This window comes from Alosa alosa, chromosome 20 (genome assembly GCF_017589495.1).
Source record: "Alosa alosa isolate M-15738 ecotype Scorff River chromosome 20, AALO_Geno_1.1, whole genome shotgun sequence".
NCBI lineage: Eukaryota > Metazoa > Chordata > Actinopteri > Clupeiformes > Clupeidae > Alosa > Alosa alosa.
In genome coordinates this window covers 19,471,151-19,490,532 of record NC_063208.1, presented here as the reverse complement: position 1 = coordinate 19,490,532, position 19,382 = coordinate 19,471,151, and the positions used below count along the sequence as shown (strand labels likewise).

At 48.0% G+C, this 19,382-nt stretch overlaps 1 protein-coding gene across 4 annotated transcripts in view; it reads left to right on the top strand.

The window, feature by feature from the left end:
* Positions 1 to 17,534, top strand: part of LOC125285175 (glutamate receptor ionotropic, kainate 5-like) — an 88,125-nt gene extending 70,591 nt beyond the window's left edge. For 3 of the 4 annotated variants that reach the window (XM_048229469.1, XM_048229468.1, XM_048229470.1), the window contains 8 exons: positions 4,196 to 4,309; positions 5,045 to 5,154; positions 5,542 to 5,715; positions 6,896 to 7,061; positions 8,684 to 8,909; positions 11,617 to 11,745; positions 14,352 to 14,518; positions 15,137 to 17,534. In XM_048229469.1, coding sequence (XP_048085426.1) covers positions 4,196 to 4,309; positions 5,045 to 5,154; positions 5,542 to 5,715; positions 6,896 to 7,061; positions 8,684 to 8,909; positions 11,617 to 11,745; positions 14,352 to 14,518; positions 15,137 to 15,832 — 1,782 coding nt within the window. In that variant the 3' untranslated portion in view covers positions 15,833 to 17,534. The remainder of the gene's footprint in view (positions 1 to 4,195; positions 4,310 to 5,044; positions 5,155 to 5,541; positions 5,716 to 6,895; positions 7,062 to 8,683; positions 8,910 to 11,616; positions 11,746 to 14,351; positions 14,519 to 15,136) is intronic. The other variant, XM_048229471.1, reaches the window with a different exon arrangement.
* The last annotated feature ends 1,848 nt before the right edge of the window (positions 17,535 to 19,382 follow it).

Genomic DNA, 19,382 nt, shown 5'->3' with positions numbered 1-19,382 from the left:
CCAGCCATATTCTCCACAATCCCGGCTTTGCATGTCTGAGTATGTCTCTGGCATGGCAGGGGACCGCGATTGGCCGGCTGCCCGAGCATGATGGGACGCAATTGGTCGGTTTCCCGAGCACAATGGGCGCGGCCTGGGGAGGATGGGCAGCCGGTATGGCGTCCCTGTGGAGTCGCGGAGGATGGAACTCTGGGAGGGTGCTTGCTGGCCTCCCCCCAGGACTGGCGCTCCCATGGGGATGGCATGATAATTAACAGCTAATAAACAGCTAAAATCACTTTTATGTGTTTGGAGGATGAACACATGGTGGGGGTGATGCTCTTTACTCGCCTTGAGCTACACTGCATAACAGGCAGACAAACACACTAGGTGTGTGGGTAGACTTGCTCTCATATGTTTGGCTCCCTTTCCCCCAAGACTGTTGTTTTCTGGCATATTGGTGTTTACCTTATCTTTATGGTAACATATTTTACAGTATTTTTATACCGTAATTTCCCAACTATTAGCCTCGGCTTATGCATTGATTTTGCAAAATTCCTTCAGCTATGAGCTTAATACACGGGGGCAGTTAGTATGGTATTAATATAGTTTTGTTTCTTTTCACTTGCATGAAACACTGTCCTGCGGCTTATACACAATGTGGCTAATACACAGGAAATTACTGTACTGTACATAATTTACTTTATCTCTATGTGTAGGTTAATGCCTAATGCCTGTAGTTAAAGAAAGATAAACACACATATTGTTGCCACTAGATACTGAGGGTATTCAATGTAGTTTTTGTGATCTAAGTACAAAGCCCTATGTCAACACACAGATTTTATGGCACGTCACCAAATATACAGTATCAATAGCTAGGTTTCATCTGTGCCAACTGAGAAATAGTCCTGACTGCTGCATTAAGACCGAACTCATAGCACGGAAGTGTGAGGCACTGTGAGGCACCGTGTTGTTGAATAAGGAAATGAAAAGTCCTTAGCCTTCCACAGTCTCTCTCCAGCTGTGTTGGCGAGCCTCGAGCACACACATGCGCCGATTGTGCAGAGAGAGCTGTATGGTGCTCCCCGCTGCTCGTTGCACTGTTGATCCGGGGCACCGGGCCCTCCTCGCAGAGGTTTTTGCGTCCAGACAACTGGATGCACACCAGCGCCGAGCTCCCAGCGCCGAGCTCCCAGCGCCGAGCCGAGGAACAAAAGACCGGCAGGAGGGGCAAGCCAGGGCCGCCGTGGGGACAGTGGACGCGGATCTGTGACGGAGACACAGAGACAGTGCTTGTTTGTGACGGACACAGAGTTTTTGGATGTCTGGAAAGGCCGTTGGCCGGATTCTGGTGAAGGCGGAGGAGCACAGGATCGGCGCCAAGCTGGGGCCAGATCAGGGCCCTGTCTGGGCCTTTGGGAGAGTTGAAGTGGAAAAGGCCGTCATAAGGGTAAATGGCATCAGTGGCGAGGGGAAGAGTATTAATGCTGAAGGCCTGGCAGTGTGGTGATGGATCCAGAGCAGAGGGGGGTGAGTCGGGGGTAGTGCGTGATAGAAAGAGACCCAGCTCGGCTCAGGGATGTCTGGCTCTGTGTACCAGCGGGACCCCGATTCCTGGGGAGCTCATGGGCAGGGGGGCGGATAGGGTGTGTGTGTGCGTGTGTGTGTGTGTGTGTGTGTGTGTGTGTGTGTGTGTGTGTGTGTGTGTGTGTGCGCGTGTTTGGAGAGGACACAGAACTCCGCCGATGCTAAATATGCAGAGTCAGATCCCCCCCTGCGCCGTGGAGACAGGAGCACAGAAAGACAGAGGGAGAGAGAGAGAAAGAGAGAGTAAGAGAGAAAGAGAGAGAGAGAGAGAGCACAGAGCTCAGTACACGCTGCCCTTTTCAGTCTTGGCGGAGAGGGAGTTGGAGGGAGTGGAGGCTTTCTGTGGGTGTGGGTGTGTGTCTGTGTCTCTGCAAAAGTTGTTTGTGTGTGTGTGATGGCGTGCGTGTGTGACTGTTTTGTGTTGACTGTATATATTTTTGTGTTGTATATACATTATATATGTAGGTGGATGTTCTAGTGTGTTGGGTTAGAAAAGGTGTTTTTGTATGAATAATGGATATTTGTGTGTGAGTTTCTGGATGTATGGAAACATCCATCCTGATCAAATCCTGATGTGTTTGGTATTGTACTCTGTGACCAATTGCGTATGTCTATTATTCACTCAGTAGCTCCATATACCAGTGTGTGTGTGTGTGTGTGTGTGTGTGTGTGTGTGTGTGTGTGTGTGTGTGTGTGTGTGTGTGTGTGTGAAAGGGACGCAACTCCTCCTCTGCCCCCTCTCTGAAGTATTTATTTGCTCTCCTTTTGAATCGCCGCTGTCCACACACACTTGAATATTTCATATCCTCTCTCTTGTATTTTCATGCTGCAGCAAAAAACTAATTGTCCGACAGGGACTAACTTGACTCAAGCTGAGGTGACCGGAGAGTCTGGCTGTTGCCATGGCGACTGGCCATCGTTGCAAGTGTGTGTGTGTGTGTGTGTGTGCATGCATATGAATGTCTATGGGTGTGTGTGTATGTGTGTTTGTGTGTGTGTGTGTGTGTGTGTGTGTGTGTGTGTGTGTGCGTGTGTGTGTGTGTGGGGGGGGGGATGGAAAAGAGGAGTGGGGGTGGAGGGGGGTGGTGCTAGGGGTGACATGTTTGGCTTTGCTCTTAATTTGGAGCGACTCCTGGCTCCTCTGTGTTGATAATCAGTCGGCCTTCACTGGGGAGGAAAGGAGGGGGGGCACCGCTGTGCCGACGAGCCTGTGAAAAGGCCACTTGGCCGCAGCTGTAAATATTAGCAGCGCCGGTCAGCCACTGCACCGGGATCTCCATACAGACCCTGAGCCTCGAGGGTTTGGCACCACCTGCTGCTACCGTCACTGCCACCACTGCTGCATCCCCCGCCGCACCGGAACACCCATCTTCTGTCGTCACCATAGCGACGCCATCGATTGGCATGCTGTTCCCTACTATTGGGGGGCCAAGAAGACCCCACCCTCACCCCCCCCCCCCCCCACCACCCCCACCCCTGCAAACATTATCAAAATCATCACCACCTCTAATTGCTGTTGCCGCTGCTATTAAGTCTATTAGGTCTTCTGCTATGCTATTAGCGTTAATGCTAAAGAAAATGACGGTGGTAATGATGATGATAATGACCTTATTTTGCCTCTTGCGTGGGGAGGTCTCAGTAGTGCAGTGCAGGACAGCGCACACTAATCAAAAGTCTCTCTGCAGCTAATTGTGCTGGGGTATGTATCAGTAACTGCTGTGGGGCCTAGTGTGAGATTGTGTGTGTGTGTGTGTGTGTGTGTGTGTGTGTGTGTGTGTGTGTGTGTGTGTGTGTGTGTGTGTGTGTGTGTGTATTGGCACATGCATACAAACAAGCAAGCAGACCCCATACACAAACATACTCATTCTTGCAAAGACATTTAAACATTACTGTCAGCCCTTTGTCAACCATATGGAGATGCGCAAACACAGACAGACAGACACACATGGACGCACCCACGCACAACGCGTGTGCTCTCTCGCCCCACGCTCTCCAGACACTAGTGATGAAACTGTGGGAAAGTGTTTAATGAGGCCAGCCTCGTTAATCAATTAAGAGGTAATTAACGGGGCTGGCAGGGTGTCTGGGGTGTTCTTTAAGAATGTGGCGGCACTGATGACTCTCTCCTGCACTCAACAACCCCTGCCCCCGGCCTCCTCCAAGGACTCTCTGTCCTCTTTACCCCCTGCCTTCGCTCCATTGTCCTTCTTGTCCTTGAGGCACTATCCTGCTCTTATTATGTTTGCTACACACATCTCTGCGACTCTCTTCTCTCTACTGTATCCCCTGCTAATGTTATCTGTCTTGAATTGTATTTTATTATACCATCTCCATCTTGGCTACTCAATTTCTCCCTCTCCAACTCCTTCTCTCCCTCTCTGCTCTCGCTCTCATATTTCAGCCTGTCGGTCTTTTATTACCACCTGGATTCAATTTAATCACTTAATAGTTTTCATTAAGCTATGTAGAGCAGTGGTTTGACACAGATGTTTCATGTATTCTCATACCTTATTCTCTCTGTCCCTCTCTTTCTTTCTTTCTTTCTTTCTTTCTTTCTTTCTTTCTCTCCACTTTTCTCTTTTTCTCCCCCCTCTCTCTCCCTCTCTCTTTTTTTCTCTCACACGAACAGAAAGCAGACCTGGCAGTGGCGGGTTTCACCATCACCTCTGAGAGAGAGAAGGTCATCGATTTCTCCAAGCCTTTCATGTCTCTGGGCATCAGCATCCTCTACCGTGTTCACATTGTAAGAAAAACCACATCTGAGTATTTGCCTCCTTTTCTCTTCTCTCTCTCTCTCTCTCTCTCACTCCTCTCCTCCTCTTCTGCAGTCAGAGGTGCTAACCCAAAAACGAACACTTTTGACCAAGGGCAGGAACTCCGAAAGAAATCTCAGTCAAAGCAGAAACACCAGCAGCGAAGCAACACTAGCTTCAGTAGACCTTAAAGCCCTGCTAGGAAAAAGACCTCGGTTTTTTAACTCACCGAGCTTAACTCTGCCTTGACAAAGAGAATGAACAATGGCAGGGCTTTTGGCTGAAGCTGGAGAAGAATCCTTTCAAGAGTACAAAATGGAACCTTTAAGAGGTCCGATTAGAACCTTTTCATTATTAGAAATGTTTGGTTTGGTTCTCTTGTGAGAAGGAACTGTCCTTTGAGCTCCTGTTTTCCCTCATGGCGTCTAAATCCAACCCCAGGTTTTCTGCAGCAAACCCACCGCAAGACAAACAACCTCGAAACACCTTTGGAGAGCCCCCGAGGGCATAAACCACCAGGAATAAAGCAAGGAGGTGCTAAATAATTGCTCAGGATGAGTCATTTCACTATGAGCAAAGAGCATGACTTAGTTTGCATCATCTATGAATGAACTCATAGGTGGAAAGCCTTTCATCTCCCACCTGTTGGTGCCCTGGGATGGCTGATGCTGATGGATTGGAATGGTCAGATGATGAGTGAGTTGTTTGTTGATGTGTTTTTGCAGGGGCGTAAGCCGGGCTACTTCTCGTTCCTGGACCCCTTCTCGCCGGCCGTGTGGCTCTTCATGCTCCTGGCATACCTGGCCGTCAGCTGCGTGCTCTTCCTGGCTGCCAGGTACGACTGCGCCCCCTGCTGGGGGCACCCACTGGCACACACACACACACACACACACGACGCACGCACGCACGCACGCACCGCTGCATATCTTACTCATCAATTTACTTCACATTTAATTAGAGCCCAGTGCACGAGGCCAGTTTCCAACATATAAATACTGTGGGCTAGTACTGTTTTATTAAATATTTTATGTATGTATATACAGTATATTTACTCAAATATGAGTGTAGATGCTTTTTTATCAGTTAAAAACCTGTGCCAGGGGCTGGTCTCGGTATTCACACTGTGTTCTCTCTCTTTCTCTTTCCCTCTTCCTCCTCCTCCCTCTCTCTCTCACTCCTCTCTCTCTCTCTCTCTCTCTCCCCCTCTCCCCCTCTCTGTCAGACTGAGTCCGTATGAGTGGTACAACCCACACCCGTGCGTGCGGGATCGCAGGGACCTCCTGGAGAACCAGTACACCCTGGGCAACAGCCTGTGGTTCCCTGTGGGCGGCTTCATGCAGCAGGGCTCAGAGATCATGCCCCGAGCCCTCTCCACGCGCTGTGTCAGCGGGGTCTGGTGAGTCTCTTGTGTGTGTGTGTGTGTGTGTGTGTGTGTGTGTGTGTGTGTGTGTGTGTGTGTGTGTATTTGTTTTTGTGTGTTCATGTTTTGCAGATGGGGTTTGGTCTGTGTCTATGTTTATACATATGCATGCTTGTTTGTTAGAGTTCATGCCTCAAGCCCCTGGTACAGCAGGGTCTAGTCTGTGTGTGTGTGTGTGTGTGTGTGTGTGTGTGTGTGTGTGTTTGTCAATTATGTCAAATTATGTGTGCTTGTTTTTCAGAGATCATGCCTCAAGCCCCCGTACAGCAGTGTCTTGTGCATGCCCTGCATGTGTATGTTGGTGTGTGTGAATTAGGGTTTTGGCTGGTTGGTTATATATGGCTGTGTGCTTGTTTCTGAGAAATCATGGCACTAGCCATTGCAGCAGAATCTGGTGTATGTGTGTGTATGTCTGTCTGTCTGTTTGTGTGTGTGTGTGTGTGTCTGGTTGTTTTTTAGAGATCATGCCACAAGCCCCCGTACAACGGGGTTTGTGCACGCCCCACGTGTGTGTGTGTGTGTGTGTGTGTGTGTGTATGTGTGTGTGTATGTCAGTTTTTCTGTGTGTGTGTGTGTGTGTGTGTGTGTGTGGGTGTGGGTGTGTGTATTTGAGTGTAGCACTGTGTGAGCTTGAGTGTTCACCATCTTGTCCTCAGGCTGATTTGCACTCTGCATTATCACAATGTATCTGCTCTCCTACATCTGTGCTGTGTTCGTTGCACACTGAGCGAGGTCCAAGCTATGTGCCATAAGTGGAGTTTAATAGAAGTGTTTTTGCACAGGCTGTGGATAGTCATCTGGTAATTTCCCTGTGTTTGGCTCTTATGGCTGCATTATCTAACCCCAAAAGCTTTCCACTGTGAGTCATCCAGTGATGTTAAGTGTATAATGGGTTTGTATGCTGTACTGCATGTGTTAAGTGTGATGACGGGATATTAGTGTTAAGTGTATTGTGGGTATATCTGCATAGCACCTAGAATGTTCAGTGCAAGCTGTTTGTGGTTGTATGTTAAACACAGAGAAAGGGTTTTTGTACCTACAGACGACATATTAAGTGCAGGATAATGTTTGTTCTCTCTCTCTCTCCATCTGTCTCTATCTCTCTCGCTCACTCTTTCTGTCTCTCTGTGTGTGTGTGTGTGTGTGGTGGTCACAGGTGGGCGTTCACGCTCATCATCATCTCCTCGTACACGGCCAACCTTGCAGCTTTTCTGACGGTCCAGAGGATGGAGGTGCCCATCGAGTCTGCTGATGACCTGGCTGACCAGACCAACATCCAGTACGGCACCATCCAGGGGGGGAGCACCATGACTTTCTTTATGGTACGAGCAATCTGAATATATGTAGACTGTGTGTGTTTGTGTGTGTGTGTGTGTGTGTGTGTGTGTGTGTGTGTGTGTGTGTGTGTGTGTGTGTGTGTGTGTGTGTGTGTGTGTGTGTGTGTGCGCTTGTGGCGTGTGTGTGTGTGTGTGTGTGTGTGGGTGGGAGGGTATGTGAAAGAGAGAGAGAGAGAGTGTGTGTTTTATGGCTCGCAGGCCTGTCGAAAAGAAAATCAAAACAGCTGGCAAATTGTTTCCCTCTATCAGTTCTTAAAGGCAGCCTTGCTGTGTGGTGCAGGTTATGTTTGCTGTACTCATGAGTATCAAAACTAAAATTTACCTCTGGAATCCCTTTTGTGAGAAATGCATTTGGTGGGTTCAAATAAAGAATGTGTGTGTGTTTGTGTGTGTTTGTGTGTGTTGTGTGTGTGTGTGTGTGTGTGTGTGTGTGTGTGTGTGTGTGTGTGTGTGTGTGTGTGTGTGTGTGTGTGTGTGTGTGTGTGTGTGTGTGTGTGCTGTTTGTATGCCCAACCGGTGTCTGTGTGAGAGAGAACCACTTGTTGTTTTATGAATTGAATTATGAATAGATGATGAATATTTATGTAAATGTGTGTATGTAGGTGTTAGAGGAAGGGGGCAGAGAGGGAGAGAGGAAGTTAGAGAAAGGGAGAGAGAAGGTCAGAGAGAGAGAGATGTACCAGTATATCTCTTTTTTGTATTGACCTTATCTGTTATTTCTGTAAACAACCTTTGATTTTCATATTTTCATTCTTACAAAGCCCGAGTATGATTTTGTAGTTATCTCAGTCCACTTTTAATTAGTTCATCTCGTATTCATTTTATGTTCATATAGCCTGTATAAAATAATTATATGAATTATTAACGCTAGATGTGTCACACTAGGAAGATGTGTCTTTGTATGACTGTTTCTTCTGATCATTTGCATAGTGTGTGTATGTGTGTGTATGTGAGTGCATAATGAATGTCTGTGTGTGTGTGTGTGTGTGTGTGTGTGTGTATTGCGCAGCTGTCCTCCTTGATGAGAGTCTGACGACGGGCACTCGTTAATGCATCAGTCCTCTCTGCCCACACCCCCTGTTCTATTTTGAGCGGCTGAGTTGACTTAGCCTCCCACTTGAATGGTGTTCCAGCTGATTAAGGGGGCTTTTTTCGTAAGACCAGAGGAGGCTCTTCGGAGCCAGCTGAGTCATTCTCTGTGTTTCATTCATTTAATTTAATCTCTTTTTCTCTCTCTCTCCCCTTTCTTTTTGCCCTTATTCTACCCCTCTCTCTCCTCCTAATATCATGTTGGCACACTCCCTTTCTCTGTCTGTGGCATACATTCAAATAATATACACTATTTTACTCACACACACACACACACGACACACAACCTCTCTCTCTCCTCTCTCTCTCTCTCTCTCTCTCTCTCTCTCTCTCTCTCTCTCTCTTACACACACACACACAAACACACACACAAATACACACTTGGTTGAATATATTCCCTCGTCGACACTTTTCCCATTCTCTCACTATCCCTTCACCTCTCTCTCTTTCTCTCCCTCCCTTCATCTCTCTCTCTTTCTCTCTCTCTCTCTCTCCCTCTCTCTCACAAACACATGCAGAACTCGCGCTACCAGACGTACCAGCGCATGTGGAACTACATGCACTCCAAGCAGCCCAGCGTGTTTGTGAAGAGCACGGAGGAGGGCATCGCCCGCGTGGTCAACTCCAAGTACGCCTTCCTGCTGGAGAGCACCATGAACGAGTACCACCGCCGCCTCAACTGCAACCTCACCCAGATCGGAGGCCTGCTGGACACCAAGGGCTACGGCATCGGCATGCCCCTCGGTAAGACAAGGGGGGGACAGGAAGGTTAATATGATCTGTAAGGAGTTACTGGAATAAGAAGGGGATGGGAGAAATAGTTAAAGAAAGAATGCAAGAAAGAAAGGGATGAAGAAAGAAAGGTAAATAATGACGGGAAATGGAGATAGAAAGAATGGAACGTGACCAGGAAAGGGACACAGGGTGGGCTGGAGAATGAAAGTAAGAATGAAAGAGAGAGTGACATTGACGGAAGGAGAGAGCAGCCAGTTAAGAGAGTCCACCCCTTGGCTAAAGGACGTGGGTGGGTGGGTGCGATGCAGGGGGGCTTGGGGGTTGTGATAAAGACATACTGTAGATAAAAAGAGACATATAAGAGAGAGAGAGAGAGAGAGAGAGAGAGAGGGAGAGAGAGAGAGGAGAGCAGAAACAGAGAGAGGCAGAGACTAGAGTATAGAAAATATGAGCAGGGGGGCCTCTGGATATAGAGATGAGGAAGAGGGGGATGAAAGAGGAAGTGGAGATGAAAAGGCGGTGCATGAGTGGGTGTGGAGAGGGGAAGAGAATAGAGGCCCTGGGCAGGGAATGGATGGATGGAGGGGACGAGTGTAGATGGAGACAGAGAGGATGAAAAGAGACTTGAGAGAAAGAGATGTGTAGAGATAGAGAGAGAATGGAGTGTGGCGGAGAGTGAGGGTCTTATTGAGTGGTGTGAGTCAGCCAGATGAGGATCAGGGAATGTGGGCAAGAGTAAAGGAGAGAGAGAGAGAGAGAGAGAGAGAGAGAGAGAGAGAGAGAGAGAGAGAGAGAGGGAGAGAGAGAGGGGGGGGCACACACTAGACAGTAAAGAGGACAAAGTGAAGATAGTTATCAAGAGTGATGTATCAGAGGGTGCAAAGAAAATGTGTGAAAAAAGAACAAATTGGTATAGTGTCCAATTAAGACACCATAGTGCAGCATGTCGTTAGGCAGCTGGGGACTTACACACACTAAACTTAAACAACCAACGTGGGGAAAGGATGGAGAGAAAGTTGTGAAAGGAGTGAGAGAATAAGCGGAAAGACGAGAAGAAGTGAGCATATTCCTCCCACGTTCGTTTTTTAGAGTTTGATGTTCGGTCCTTGGCTAAACGAAATGCCAAGCGTGCCGGTTTTTTTTTTTCCCACCGAGTTGGTGGACTCAGGGGCACGCAGGCCCAAAAAGCATTCCCAGTGATCCCCCTCCGATGCCCTCAATCACCAGGGAGCCGAAGGGGCTAATCTCCAATCATGCACAGCTCCCTCGCTGCTTTGCTGGCTTCGAAACCCTCCCCCCCGAAGCGCCTTCATCTTAAGAGCCCTCGCGGACGCCCCTCTGAGATTCGACAGCACCAATCCCATCTCGTCGCAATTGCTGAAGTTAGCTTTACACTTGAACTTTGTCGACTGGCTAATAATGCGACACCAATGTCCCCCCCCTCCTCCTGTCGCTATGGCTACCTAAATTGCCGTCTCGGCAACCTGTGTGTCAGCCAGGTAGGGGAATGGGGGAGTTTGTAACGCCGGAGGACTTTGTTTTGGCTGCGCCGGGCTGTCAGAGCAGAGTGCAACATTCCGGTTGTGGGAATTTTGGCAGCCAACAAGCTAATCACGTTGGAGTATGGCCAGGGCCGACCTGCAGTGGGCTACTGTCAGCTTTCTGCCGCTGTTAAATGTCAACGCGGAGCCTTGGCAGCTGGGCTCGACTGCTACAGTAGATCCTCTTTATTTCTCCCTCACCTGTTGTTGGAGAGCTCAAAATATAGCGCACACACACATACCCGTATATGCACAGACAGACAGACACACACACACACACACACACAGTCATTTACAAAACACGCACATCGACACAACACACACACACACACACACACATGCGCCACACACACACACACACACACACACACACACACACACACACACACACTCACACTCACTCACTCACACACACAGAGTTTCAGATGGCAATGGTTGATCATGATCATGTCAGGGCAATTATTTAAGGGGGGCAATTTATGGGCGGATTACGACAGTTAAAGTGATTTAGTGCAAATGACTGAGGGGGTCCAGAGGGGAGCCTCTTGAGCGCGAAGGGGAGTGACAGGAATCTTTATGCCCCTCAGCCACCTCTCTCTCTCTGGCGCGCGGGCTTTTCCTCAATCGTGACCCCCAGAGACGGCAAGCCCCCCGAGTACACTCCTCCTCCCGGGCCTTTGATCGCTTCAGGTGGCAGCTTTAACGCTGGGCACGCTTGAGGTGCGGACGCGGTGACAGGGATGGCGGGTTGGCTGCTTAGGTGGCAAATTTCGCCTGACACAGTGCGGCGCGCATGGCGGATGTTAAAGTGTTTGTCATACTGTAGGTAAAATGCAGTCTGCAGTCGGTTATTTTTTCCCTCTTTTCCTGTCTCCCTGAATCTTTTTTTTTCCTTTCCTTTATGGACGCTTTGTATCTCCTCTTTCACTCTCTCTCACCGTCACTTTGTTCCCGTCTTTCCCTTTCTCCCCTCTGTCTTTCTCTCCTTCTCTCACTGTATCCCTCTTTCCCTGCACCTCCTCCCTGCTCCCTCTTTCTTTCCCTTGTCATGTCTCCATCCCTTCCTCTCTCTCTTTTGCGCCATCCCTCCCCCCCTTTCTCTTTTCCTGCCTTTCCTGTCCTTCCTCCCTCTCTTTCCTTCCTAACTTCTCTCTCTCTCTCTCTCTCTCTGCCAGGCTCTCCGTATAGAGATGAGATCACTCTGGGCGTGCTGCAGCTGCAGGAGAGTAACCGGCTGGAGATCCTCAAGCGCCGCTGGTGGGAGGGGGGACAGTGCCCCAAAGAAGAGGACCACCGGGCCAAAGGTCCGTCCATCTGCCTCTCTGTCTCACACACACACACACACACACACGCACACACATGCACGCACACACACACACACACACACACACACACACACACAGACACACACCAAGACCAGGCCAAAGGTCCGTCCATCTGCCTCTCTCTGTCTCACAAACACATGCAGGCGCACACACACACACACACACACATAACACACACATACAAACCCATATGCACTCACACATGCACACACCACCGCGTCAAAAATCCGTCTATCAACCTCTCTCTCTCTCACATACACACAAAAACACACACACATGCATAAACACACACACACAGTTGCACATGCACACATTCACACACACATGCACACACATATACACCACTGGGCCAGAGGTCTGTCTGTCTTCTCTCCCTCTCTCCCTCCCTCTCTTCCTCCCTCTGTGTGTCACAGCTGTGCATTTATGCCTAAATGCTCAAACACACTCACACACACACGCACACACACACACACACACACACACATCCACACACACACACACACAGTTAGACTCAAGCGTTTCATCTTCATTTCATGTTAATAAGCAAATGAAACAGATAAAAAGAAGTAGCCCATCAAACACTGGCATAGACGCCAGGAGTAGAATCTGTCCAGTTGGCATGGTAGCTCATTAATATGTTCACAGCCAAAACTCTGTGTGGTGATGCAGCCTGTACAACACCATTTTGTTAGTCTGAGTGTTCTCAAATGGATACACTGCTGCTGTATATGTTAGCCTCAATTAACCCTCAAATGTCGTCCAATAAAAAAAAAAAAACATTGACGGCAACTTACATACTGAAAATTTTATTGGATGACATTTGAGGGTTATTAATTAAACTGTGATCGCACTACACACAGACACACACACACACACACACAAACACACACACTCACACAAACACACAGGTGTTTGGGGTGTCGGTGACACACACATACAACCTTTACGTTGGAAAAAGGGACACAATAAAGGCATTGTGAATCAGAATCTTTTTCTGTCTGCTCTAATGGTTCATAATATGATCTGTAATATGGCATTAAACGTGGAACAGATCAATATGCACTTTGTGAGAAAGTTGACATTGATTATAATTTTGGCAATATACAGTATGGTTGTCAATAAAAAGCACCTTGCTTATGTTCACCATTTAATTTTGCACAGAGCAAGTCAGATTTGACTGCTATCGATGTCACTGCCATTTCCAATGTCACACTTTAACAGTAATTATGCTCTACATAATTATGTTAATTTAGTCATTCAGAAAAAAAAGATATGTGGCAGCTTGTTTACAGCATACAAGTAACTGTAAAGTAATTCATCTCTGTACTCAAAATAGAGGTGACTAAAGGATTGGACAAACTCCCAAATGCAGAGCTGCTCATCACTAGCACCACCACCATCATCATCATCATCATCATCATCATCGTCATCATCTCTATCTTCATCAGCAGGAGCACCGTCTTCGTTTCCATCATCATCATCCCCGTTATCAGCATCCTCAGAGTAATTCCCCTAATCATCATCATCACCATTAAACCATCTCAGGTTTCACACAGTACACCAGTAGTAATAATGGCAGTAATACATTCAGATTAGGACTATTGCCTCCCTCCATTGGACCTAATGGCCAGACAATTCAGAGAAAGGTTTTCTCTCTCGGCAGTTATGATACTCATAATGTCTGGAATATGGCTGTGTGTGTGTGTGTGTGTGTGTGTGTGTGTGTGTGTGTGTGTGTGTGTGTGTGTGTGTGTGTGTGTGTGTGTGTGTGAGAGAGAGAGAAAGAGACAGAGAGAGAGAGAAAGTAACAATGAGTAAGAGAGAGTGGGGATTCAGAAAGGCAAGGGAGGAAGCTGCATGTATTATTTTCATTTCTGCAAGTCTGTGTGTGTGTGTGTGTGTCTGTGTGTGTGTGTGTGTGTGAGAGTGTGTGTGAGAATATACGTGTGTGTATGTCTTTGTGTGTGATGTGTTTACGCCGTCACTGCTGTTTACCCTCAAGGGCAGATGATTTTTAACACATTCTATTTGCCTGGAACAGGAAGGACATTCTGACCCTCTGCTTTTGACACTTTTGTGTCTGTTGTTTATCATATTCATATCCTCGCCCTCGCCATTCTGCTGCTGCTGATAACCGCATACAGTGTTATTATATCTCTTAGCCCCCCTTCCCCCCTCTCTCCTTAATACTATTAAGGAAATCATGCACCTAATCTGTTTTTATGCATTAAGGGCCAGTGCATTATTCACAGTAGCAGTGTACAGGTGAATGAATCAGAGAGGTAGGGGGTGGAGGCTGGGGGGGAGACCACTGTGGACAGATGCATGTGTGGGCTGAGGGTTCTCCGAGTTTAGATGATGGAGGAAAGAAAGCAGCAGGGTTGTGCAGGCGCTTTTTTGTGGGGACGTGCTGTTGCTCTGCAGCTGAGAGCAGATCTTTGGAATTTGTGAATTTGTTTGTGTGCATTTGTTGTGGTTGTTATTGTTTGTGTGTGTGTGTGTGTGTGTGTGTGTGTGTGTGTGTGTGTGTGTGTGTGTGTAACTATGTGAAATAATCTCTTCTTTGTACATGTGTGTGTGTGCAGGCCTGGGCATGGAAAACATCGGTGGGATCTTCGTGGTGCTGATCTGCGGCCTCATCATCGCTGTGTTCGTGGCCATCATGGAGTTTGTGTGGTCCACGCGCCGCTCTGCCGAGACTGATGAGGTACGCCCTCACACCTGCCACGGCCGACATCACAGACACCCCCCAGTAGGTCACCGCGGCAACCCGCCACCCCTCTGTATGTGTGTGTAAGTGTGTGTGTCTGTCTGTTTGTGTGTGTGTGAGTGTGTGTGTGTGTTTCTGTGTGTCTGTGTGAGTGTATGCACCACGTGTTGTTGCTTCGCCCTTTCCTCAGTCAGTTATACATGTAAGCATCTGACCAACAGACTGCTCTGCACACCATCTCAGACAGGCCAGTGCATCTATTACTACTACAATATATCCACACTGATCTGTATAGTGGAGGTTGGTGCATTCCCAGCTGTTCTAATTAGCTGTTGTGGAGACTTAACCGTGTTGTACTGCGGTCAGTTCATTGGAGAGGACCCTTGCAACAGTTTGTAATCCCCTCTACTTCTCATTGATTAAAAGCATTGATTGATGAAGTGGCAGAGTGAATCAAACCAGGATAAAAACAATGGTGCTTACTCCCTCCTCTCTCTCTCTCTCTCTCTCTCTCTCTCTCTCTTCTCCCTCTCCTTTTCTTTTTGCCCCTCTCTTTCTGTCTCTCTCCTACACTGCCTATCTTTCTCCTTTTCATCTTACTCTCTTATCCTCTCCCTCTTTCTCTCTATCTGTCCCTCTCTCTTCCTCTCTCTCTATCAGGTGTCTGTGTGTCAGGAAATGATGTCAGAGTTCCGGAATGCCATCTCCTGCAAAAAGAGCTCCCGTTCCCGCCGGCGACGACCCCTGTCCAGCTCGGCCGTGCTCAGGCACCCTGCCCGCCTGACGCTGGGCGGCCCGCGGCCACTGCGGCTGGTGCGCGAGATGCGTCTGAGCAACGGCAAGCTGTACAGCGGCATGGGCCCACTGACGGGCGGAGGCCCCCCCCTCGGTGCCGGGGGAGGAGCAGCAGGCGGCACCCTGGGGCCCCCGGGCCCTGCGGACATGGGCCCAGGGCCACAGCGCCTCCTGGAGGACCCGCTGGGCGCCGGCATGTCCAGCACGCCCCCGCCGCCTCTGGCCCAGGCCCAGGCCCCGCCGCCAGGCACAGTGGGCGCCCCGATGGTAGTGGCGCCGCCGTCGGCGCGCGGCTGCACCCACGTGCGCATCTGCCAGGAGTGCCGGCGCATCCAGAGCCTGCGCTCGGCCTCCTCGTCCTGCTCCCGGATCCCGCCGCTGCCCTCGGCCACCAGCTCCCTGCCGCGCCTGCCGGCGCCGCCGCCCTCCTCCTCCAACACGGACAGCGAGGGGGGCGGCTCGGCCAGCCCACGCCGCCACAAGTCCAAGCCCGCCCCTCCACCCCGCCCCCTGCCTCCGTGCAAATCCCCCTCCACAGACTTACTGAGCAAGCAGGACTGAGAAGAGAATGTACGGGCAGGGAGGAAAGGTGGGGGCATTCACCCAGAGAGAGACTCGTTGAAACTCCTGCCACCCCACCCCACCCCACCCTATCCCACCCCGCAACCCCACCCCTCCGATTTCAAAGGAAAGAGACTCGACAAACAAAGCAGCTGATGGAGGAGAGGCCCACTTTATAACAAGCCCTCTGTATAACTGATCAACAAAAACAAACAAATGAACAAAAACAATGAATCGAAAAGGTTGACAGAGGAAGGGGAAGAGAGAGTGTGTGTGTGTGAGAAAGAGAGAGAAAGAGAGAGGACAGAGGCTCTCATGGTCCTTGCGAGACAGGACACCTCCATGACATGTGGCTCAGCGCTAGGCTGCGCCCTATGGGGTTCAGGTCGACAAATAAAAAAAAAAAAAAAAAAAACAGTCGACCTACGTGGCCCTGCTCTATGCAACATGTCTGTGCGCTCATGTAGGTCGGTTTCCCATGATTCCCATCAGGAGGATACGGCAGCTCTTTCTTCCTCGGAGACAGGAAGTCAGCTCACCTGGTCTGGAATCTATCCTCTGAACACTGAATATAATCTGGAGGACTAACATAGACAAGAGAGAGAGAAAAAGAGAGAGCTAAGAGAGAGTAGGTTCAGAGTGACAAACACCACTGAGAAAGTGAGGCGTGAAGGTGCATTGAGACGTGGGTGCAAACGTCATCTTTAACGGAAGTCTTATATTCACCCTTGAACTTAACATTATTCAGATGACTTTTAAAAGTAAAGGGCAAAACGAAGATGATGATGATAAGAGGAAGACATCAGTGGTCCAGTTTTCTTTCCTTTCAAGCTATTTGCTTATTTTCTTTTTCTATATTCCTTTGTTTGCTTTCACTCAGTGTGTTGTTATTTTTTTTCTACCATAGCTGGTTCCCGTATTTCGGGCTGGTTGCCAGGGAAACAAATGTCTGAGATTTGTCATGTTCTGTTTTTTTTCCCTGTCAGAGGTGGAACAGGAGTGGAAGACAAGAGACTGAAAATTGGACCGTTGTTCGTTCTCAGTAGAAACATACCGACATGGGTGGGCACTTGTGCTCCTGATGAAGAGGTTTGGGGAAAAAGAAACTGTCATCAGGCACTGACCACAAACAGTCCTGTCCAGGCATATGTACGCTTGTTCTTTCCTGGTTTAAGAGGGAGTCCATGTTATTGTTCATCTTATGTTATGCATGAGATTGTGTGTGTGTGTGTGTGTGTGTGTGTGTGTGTGTGTGTGTGTGTGTGTGTGTGTGTGTGTGTGTCTGTGTGTGCCTGAGAGAGAGTGTGTGTGTGTGTGTGTGTGTGTGTGTGTGTGTGTGTGTGTGTGTGTGTGTGTGTGTGTGTGTCAGCGACAGTGACAAGTCACGGTCAGTGGCAGTGGCAGTGAATATGTATGTATGTTTGTATGTTTGTATGAGAGTATTCAAATGACACAAATGAGTCTGATCAGACATTTTTATTATCTCTTTTTCCTTCCTTGTTATTTTTTCATAAGAATTTCTATACCAGTCCTAAACGGATTACAACAGTGAAAACAATGGTTATTATGACGATTCTATTGTTATTATTCCTATTGAGATGTGGGGTTGTGTAGGAGGGCTGCTACCCTCTGCTGTTCAAATATATAGATAAAGAAATGCATTTGGAATAAAAACAGCTATTAAAACTAAATGTTGTATTAATCATGCTGTGGGTCATTGTTTATATGTGTGCTTGTCTGTTTATGGAAAAAGAAAACATTAGTAGGCCTATGTGTAACATCCCTGTTGAAAACAATCTGACCAGTTTAAGGTGGTTTGCTGATTGACTAGCTTGTTTGACCACTCTATGAACGTTGACCAGCTAGACCAGCAAAAAACTATTGTGAAAACATACCTTCAGCTGTTTTACCCAGCTTACGATGGAAATTCAGCTGATTTTGCTTGTCGTACCATCTCAATCTGATCATTGTAGCTGGTGTTGCTGGTCTTATATTGCTGGTTTAACTGACCATGCCAGCTTATATTGGTAATTAGCTAACCAGCATGACCATCTTACACCAACAATGTCAAGCTTGGCAGGCTGGTCACACAAGCATGACCAGCTTCATCAGATGGTCATGCCAGCATGTCCACCTGGTGGCCCAACCAGCTACACCAGCAAAGACCAGCAAGAGCTACACCAGCAAAGACCAGCTACTAGCATAAGCTGGTTTCTATCTGTTTGTATCTGTTTATATATATATATATATATATATTATCTTCACAACATCTCAGATCAAGCTGTAGGTAGGCCTTGCGGGATATGCCATCTCGTCCTTTTAACCATATAGTAGCCTACTTTACTGCCTAGTTTTAAAGATTATACTTTTGACATTATTTATAGAATTTATGTACTGGGCCATCTCTGATATATTGGGATAAGCAATGTATGTGACAGCACACAGCCATGGTACATATATTTGTGATCAATGTGGCACCTTTGAATGCCCCTTAAAATGCAACAACACAGAGAACACAGATCTACTGTATGCTTGTGTTGAGATCAAGCAGTTTGATACTGCCCACAACTTGCACTGTTTAAGGTAATTTGAGTAGGTCTGATGACGTTACTATTGTTCTAAAAGTGAAACGTATGCCTACGCTTAGAACAACAGTGTATATGAATGGAAATCGTGTTTTTTTTTTTCAGACCATTTTTTCAAGCCTCACCAAAAAAGCGAACCCCGTTTCCCCATAAGACCGAGGACATGTCGAGGACATAGTTGCCCGTCTTCGATTAAAGCTTAGGGAGCACTCGGTCCTGTTCTCTCTGTGAGGAAACCTAATTGTATCTGAGACGGGGCACCCCGTGGGGCCGAATGGGAGAAATAAAGGCCAGTGTAATTTCACAGATATTATCCTCTCCTGATGAAAAGATCAACTGATCGAGAAGCAAGAGGGAGCGGAGACCGCGCGATGGCTTGCGCGTCGATGAAAAGAAATTTCAGCAGCCGCTTTCTAGACCCTTCTGATGTTGGCATGAAAAGGGGGTGAAATTAAAGCAACAAAAGACTGAGGACAACCCCGGGCACGATGACACGCACAAGCAATGCAGGGAGAGTGCGGAGAGGAGAAAGATCCCAAATGCCCTGAGATTGAAGAGTCGTTTAAAGATGCAGTCGGGTCAGTAGTGGCTATGTTTGTTTTTAGCACGCGCACCCTCAAGCATGAACAAGTAGGCCTACGCAGGCGTCACTTTGCAAGGCCAGTCATGAGGATGGATGTCAACAGAGAAATGTTGACCACAGTGTGAAAGAGTCAGAAAACCCTAGAATCCCCAATAGAATCTTCCCCTTTCTGACTTGCATGAGCTCAGGTCAGTGAGGCCTGCAGCAAATGGAAGTACAAAACTGTTTAAATGCAGTAGAATACAAGTTGATACAAAGGTCTATCACAACATTAGATGATAATATGTGTGTTAATATGGATTTATAACAAGTTCTAATCTAATCTAATCTAATCTAATCTAGCGGTCATTTTTGACCGGGAACACAAAACTAGTAAACATAA